The following is a 6,713-nucleotide window of genomic DNA, read 5'->3' as shown; positions in this document are numbered from 1 at the left end:
AAATTCATACTTCCACAAGTTACAGTGCAATATCAATGCCCAATATATCAGGCCAAGTAGAAAACTAAACAAAATAGTTAATAGCCTTTATATAGAGTAGGAGTCTTGATTTTCCTTTTGAGGTTTTTTTTATTTCTTTCTAAATTCTCCTGCCAAAGCAAGTTAATGTAATTTAAGCAATGCTTGGTATTGAATAAATTTGGTCTGTACATTGTACTTCTCCGCTTTTAGAAACTGGTTCATGCTATGCTAATATAACAGGGTGCTGTTTCTTCCCTCTCTTACAGTTTAAATAAGAATGTTCCTATATTTGTCTGCACAATGGCCTATCCTACCGTCCCGTGCCCTCTGCACATCTTTGAGCCCTGTTATAGACTGATGATTCGAAGGTGCATGGAAACTGGCACCAAACAGTTTGGCATGTGCATCGGGGATCCTGTCAAGGGGTGAGTGAGCAGACTGCCCTGCCGGTGGGGAAACTGCCCCTCTCCACTGGATCCAGTAGTCTATTTCTATCGACAGCCTCTCTGATCAGCCGTTTCAGAGGAACGTGAAACTTAAAACATGGGAACAATTATAGAATAATCTGCCAATGGGCAAAGTTTCTCAAACCCATCAGTTAATGGTGAACTGGCTTTTTCTGAAGCATGAAGATTTAATATCTGTTATCCTGTCCAATGTAACTGTCAATATTATTCATTTTAAGTGTTTAATTCTATCTTTGAAATGTAGTCAGCTATTGGCCTCTGTGGTACTATGGGAAAGTACCTTCCGGACTTTTTTACTGGATAGTGCATGAAAGTTTCTTGTTAAAATGTTATGTGGTTTTCAGTTGGTGTTTTTTGATACCAGCAACTGAACTGGATTGATAAGGAATGTTTACGCTGAAAACAAATAAAGTGTTGTTATCAAGTCAGACTTATACATCCACTCTCGAAATAAAATGTCTGCTAAATAGATATATTGGCTCCGTACTGAACTGGCTGGGCATCTATGCTATGCCTTTTTACAGCAAATACTCAAAGCTGCCCATCTTACACACACTTCTTTGCAGCAGCCCCCCCACCTCCCACCCCCAATGTATTTTGATGACTTTGCCTGCTCAATACAGACTCTGATGGAACAGGCAATGCAAAGTGAAGTTTACTACGATTTAGTAAATTTAGCTTCCGTAGTTCTTATTGTAGTTAACCGTACTGGCTCTAGACTTCTGCTGAATGTATGAATATCTACTCATCTAAATTGCAGAACTTAAATAGGGAGCGAGTTGTCCATCTAAAGCAGCTGAAGCAGTACAGTTTGTAGTTGCATTGGAAATGTGATTGTACAAGAAATTCTGTGTTCTAAAATACAAGGTTAGAAACGTTCATCTGGTCGATTGCTTGAATATTCCTGAAGATGTAGTTTTAAAAACAAGTGTTGTATAATGTGAGGTAAAGCAATAAAGAGTAATGTAAAAAACAGTGAACTGGCACTAGCAGCACCTTTATACTATGAAGTGGCTATACAGTAGAGATGCAGAACCAAGTCTGAAAAGAATAGGTTTATTTACTTGCTCTCGTTGTGATTAAATAGCTTTGCAGATTACGGCTGCATTCTGGAGATAAGAAGCGTTGAATTCTTTGCTGATGGACGCTCTGTTGTAGACAGCATTGGCAAGAGAAGGTTTAAGGTGATACAGCACAGCCAGCGTGACGGATATAATACAGCAGATATTGAGTACATTGAGGATCAAAAGGTGAGTACAGCAGCGCAATTGTGGCTGACACCCTTTCAAGCACAGAATATTTTGTTTCATAACATGCACAAAATAACCTGGTACATGCCAGATGGCAAGCAAAACCACAGTATGTATTTGGATAAGCTTTCGTGGCATCTTCTGGAGGGTGCTTTAGGTCTGTGTTTATAACAATGGTCAGATTGGGTCTGCCTCCACTGAAGTGAGGGCGCTGGCAGAAGTGACATATTTGTTATGCGATCAGCCCTCTGAAAGCACTCTGCAGCCATGCTGAGACAAGTGATACGGCTGCAGAGCACTTTAAAAATAGCTGATCACGCAACAAATTAACCCTTATCCAATGAAGGTTCAGATGATGGCGCTCCAAAGCAGAGCGCGTTTAGGGAACTTCTGCTCCCTAGGGTCAGTTTGTCAGTGCGATGGGGCTGGGCTGCAACCCCCCCTCACTACACTGTCTGCAGGAAGAGAGGGGGAGTGAGCTATGGGCTGAGCTGGGGATGGGGGGGCATGGATTGGCAGCCCCATCCTGCCCCCTCTCCTTCAGTTCAGGCTAGGCAAACTCCAGCCTGCAGCTCCCCCTTGCCCTCCTCCCTCTCCCCTTCCTTTCTCCAGACAGCACTGAAGCTGGTGGGGGACAGACAGGCAGGCTTTATGCAAAGCGCCATGAGTTAGAGCGGGACCTGTGTATCTGTCAGCGGCCTCAATGACAGCTTCAATTCAAATCAATAAGTATGAGATGGAGCCCACTGAATTTAAAAGATAGTGTATCTTCCTCAAGTGTCCTAGGTGCTGTACAAACCTACACTATTCTTCCCCCACCCCCCAGAAAAAGGAATACAGTACCTATCCCAAGGAATCTTTCTCTAAAAAGTGCAAATGTAAAGAACTTGGGGACCCATGCATTAGATTTCAATCTATAACTCTAGAAAATAGTGACTGGATTTACTAACCTGGTAAACACTGAATCTGAAAAGGTATTTATTTTAGAATATAAGAAAAACCTGAAGTAAGTGGGCTGGGGACTGCTCAGTAAAGAATGAACTTTCAGGATTCCCTGAGAAATCGCAAAAGAATTAACAATGTATGCGGCACCTTCTTTGAAAAGGCAAATTGAATTAATTCCAGCTCCCCCTTCTCTGCCAATTTCAGGTGCAAGGACAGGAGTATGCTGAATTACTTGTTTTACATGATTCTGTGTACGAGCAGGCACACACGTGGTTTAACTCGCTCAAGCAAGCACTCAAGAGTCGAATACTCAGTCATTTTGGTCCAATGCCAGCTAAGGATCCTGATCCACAGGTGCATGACTTTGTGCTTAGTCAGAATTAATTACATGTCAGATAACTATCACACACCATAATAAAGAGAGAAGAATTTTCTCATTCTTTGGATATCCAGACCTTCTTCACTTGTGTTGTATAAACTGCTGTACCTCAGAATTGTGCTGCTATCAATCACTGCTGTAGTAATGCTGAGCAAGTTGGTATTCGTATTTTAATAATCCTCTGAACTTCCTGAGAAATACTAACGTAAAGGAACAAAATAATCCCTTTTGGATTTGGTGGAACTGCACCTACTTAGCACCTGGCTGAATCTGTCCTAGAGTCAGGTGGACAATAGGAATTGGACAGGGGGGAAAAAACTGAAGCTACTGTTAAACAGCTACAGAGTGCTGGGGGAGGAGGGGTGTGAACTCCTGCTTCTAGCAGAAGTTAAATATAAAGACATGTATTAAGTTAAAGAAGACCTTATCTACAGATTTATCACTAGAAACAGAAAAAGGTCTGATTTTAAAACACCCCAGTATTAGAAGAAAATTGTAAGGTGGATCTTGGCTTATGTTTTGAGCCATTTTGTACCCAGAAGCTATTAGGACTGGCATTTGGCAGAGAGAATGCATTACCAGGATACCTGGCATGGTTTTATTGACAGTATTTTAAGTCTGTGAGAACATCTCAGTTTCTGCATCATCATTTGTGCTTTTCTTTTCTCTGTTGCAGGCTAACCCCAATGGCCCTGCCTGGTGCTGGTGGGTCCTTGCTGTCCTTCCACTTGAGAACAGAGCTCAGCTTCCATTCCTTGCCATGAAATCCCTAAGAGACCGCTTGAATGGCATCAGACGTGTCCTTATGTTCATGTCTCGTACGAGATCACGGTGATGCCAAGAGAGCTGTGAAACCTCTTGCAATACTTGACTTGACTGTGGAGTGTTTCTTGTATCTATATCTAACTGCAATAATGTCTTACAGATTGACCTGTCAAAGCAGGATAAATTTTCATGCCTGAATTTCAAAGGAAATAAAATATAAAGAGCAAAGGATACTTATGGATGCTTCGCTAGTTTCCATTTTGAACTCTTAACTTTCTTGAGATTATTCAATTATTGTACTGCTAAATTAATAACATAAATGTTATATAGCAGAACAAAAAGTGATCTTGTTTGCCATAAACCTTTCAAAAGTTTAAGAGTGTTTTGTAGTAGATAAACAAAATCTGTGCAGTTTAATGTGAAGCAGAAATAATAATGTTAATGCATTATTTCAGTGAACTGCAAAGTCTTTTATTCCAAATGGTTCAGGTTTTATATAGCATTATGTATAATAATGTTCACAACTTCTGTTTGATAATTTATTTTTGCACTATGATGTCTTTTTTGGTTTTCAAATGTATATTGCAATTATTTATGTGTACATTCTCTGAACAGAAAGTGAGCTGCTCTATTTATTTACAATGTCCTACCCTGTATGTATGACTAAAGAAAAAAATGATTCTAGGAATACACAAGCTACTGCTTCTATCATTTTTTTCAGCATATTTGTGTCTGAGCACTTGAACGTTTTTCTGCTTATCTCTAATGTTACTGTGTTACAAGTGTGTGTCCCCAAAACAAGACTTCATGGCAGGCTGTCTGTACAGGTTTTGTCTGAAATAATTTGATTTTAGTTGCAGCAAACCTTGATCCTAATACCTTAACTTGGCCCCCCTTTAAATGTGTTGTCAAACTGGAATCTAGGTCAACCAATTTCAGTGGGAGTTGGCTAGAGAGTATTGAAGGATCCAGCCCTTCACTTTGCACGGATATACAGAGCGTGCGATAGCCTACTGAGTGCTGCATTTGTCTGAATTGTTCTGGAAAATGCGGCTAGAAACACTTTTCATAAGAATGAATCCCAAATGTGAGAAGCATCCATTTACAAACAGGAACTGCAACTATAGGTGTTTTTTATTGCAGATTATTATAGATTCTTTATATTAATCTTCCTTGCTGTTAAGGCCGTCTTATTGCATTTTCTAACTAATGTCATGGAGCGGGGGAGATGTGTTTTTTGGTTTTTTTGCTGTGTAAGACACCGGAAGGGCTGCTTCCATATATTGCACAATAGAGGGAATAATGGTAACAACCTTGCAACTTATTGCACCTCCAGGTTACTCTGTTGACCACAAATCTTTATCCAGGCTTGGCACTTGTTTGTCGGACTGTGAGCAGTTTGATAGTAAGAGTTAAAACTCTGGGGGAAAGGGAAAGGGTTTTGAAATGGTTCTTTTTAATTAGGGGTGCACTGATAGAGACTTTTTAATGAGCCATATTGACAGATACCAATCCGATTCCAATATGCAGCCCTGCAGTGTAGAGAGCAGCTGGGTCCAGCTGGTAAGTCCGTTGGGGTGGGGGAGAAGGGGTGTGGAGGGGAGGCAGATCCAGGCCCCCGTGGTGAGGAAGAGAGTGGGGCTGGTGCAGGGCTAGGGGCAGGTGCTGCCCAGTTGGGGTGGGGCAGGGTGTGGGACAGAGCCATGGCTTGTCCAGGGGGCACAGGGTGGGAGGGGGCGTGGCTCCTGCTGCTGCACAAACCCTGGAAGGGCATGGGGGCAAGTACCCCCAGATCAGCATGCAGGGCAGGGTGGGCTGCAGCTGCAGGCTGGGGCTGTGCCGGACTCTTCCCAGCAGGGGCCTGGGCCGGGCTGTGTCGGATGTGCAGTGGCACCACGGAGTGGGGGCTACAGCAAATTTTGGGATGGCTGCAACCCCTGCTCCCAACACTGCCACTACCTGCCCCAAGCATAGCCCAGCTCAGCCCCCCCTACCAGCAAGAGTTTGGTGCTGCCCCCAGCCCGCCCTTGCCCCACACACAGATCTGGGGTCCCACAGCCTCCCAGGGTGTGTGCAGTGGGAGCCACCCCGCATCTCCCAGACAAGCCACAGCTCCATCCCACGCTCTGCTCTGCCCTGGCTGGACAGCACCCCCCCCCCCACTTCCTCCCTCACTGTGGGGGGCCTTGATCTGCCCCCCACCATGTCCCTTCTCTCACCCCTTCCCCCAAAACAGACTTTCCAGCTGGATCTGGCTGCTCTCCACATGGCCAGGCTGCACTCCTGGCCCCATGCATGCTGCAGCTGCGTACATGCATGGAGCATTTATGGGCCACATGAGACAAAGTCAATTCCTGATACTCTCAACGTTCCTCATATCAGTGCTGAGCTGATATGGGACTAATGTATTGGTGCACCTCTATTTCTAATGATTAAGCCAGAGAACACAGGACAGAAATAAAATTAGCAGGAAACAATGTTACCATTACCTGAATAATTCAGGTAATATATTAAATCCAACAGGATTTTGCCACTCTGCTAGTTTGTCACATTTTTCAGTGGATAGTCCTGTAGATGTTTCTGCATAAATAATGTATGCACTACATATACATTTAAGTAGTAAAATAAGTGGTGGCTCAGTACTGCTTCAATATTGACTTCAAAAGCACAAAGAGCTCATGGGTTGCTTACCAAGAGTGAATTACATGCAATTGCACAAAGTTATTATCTATAAGAGTATTAATAAAGAGCCCTATTCTACACTTACAGAAACCAGTGGGAATATTGCTCTTTTTAGCCATGAGAAAAGGAATCTAAGTACCTTCTGTATCTTTCTTTTTGGACTGTATTCTCACTAATCGTATTGTTACTTTTCTTCATGCCACA

The 6,713-nt window shown here is 42.9% G+C and overlaps 1 protein-coding gene across 3 annotated transcripts in view; it reads left to right on the top strand.

The window, feature by feature from the left end:
• The window catches only part of LONRF3 (LON peptidase N-terminal domain and ring finger 3), a 17,612-nt gene extending 12,258 nt beyond the window's left edge, over positions 1 to 5,354 (top strand). For 2 of the 3 annotated variants that reach the window (XM_025215005.1, XM_025215006.1), the window contains exons 9-12: positions 288 to 446; positions 1,576 to 1,738; positions 2,888 to 3,037; positions 3,739 to 5,350. In XM_025215005.1, coding sequence (XP_025070790.1) covers positions 288 to 446; positions 1,576 to 1,738; positions 2,888 to 3,037; positions 3,739 to 3,897 — 631 coding nt within the window. In that variant the 3' untranslated portion in view covers positions 3,898 to 5,350. Of the gene's footprint in view, positions 1 to 287; positions 447 to 1,575; positions 1,739 to 2,887; positions 3,038 to 3,738 lie in introns of all 3 variants that reach the window. The other variant, XM_025215007.1, reaches the window with a different exon arrangement.
• The last annotated feature ends 1,359 nt before the right edge of the window (positions 5,355 to 6,713 follow it).

This window comes from Alligator sinensis, unplaced genomic scaffold, assembly GCF_000455745.1.
Source record: "Alligator sinensis unplaced genomic scaffold, ASM45574v1 scaffold1388_1, whole genome shotgun sequence".
Taxonomy (NCBI): domain Eukaryota; kingdom Metazoa; phylum Chordata; order Crocodylia; family Alligatoridae; genus Alligator; species Alligator sinensis.
This window is presented reverse-complemented; position numbering and strand designations above follow the sequence as displayed.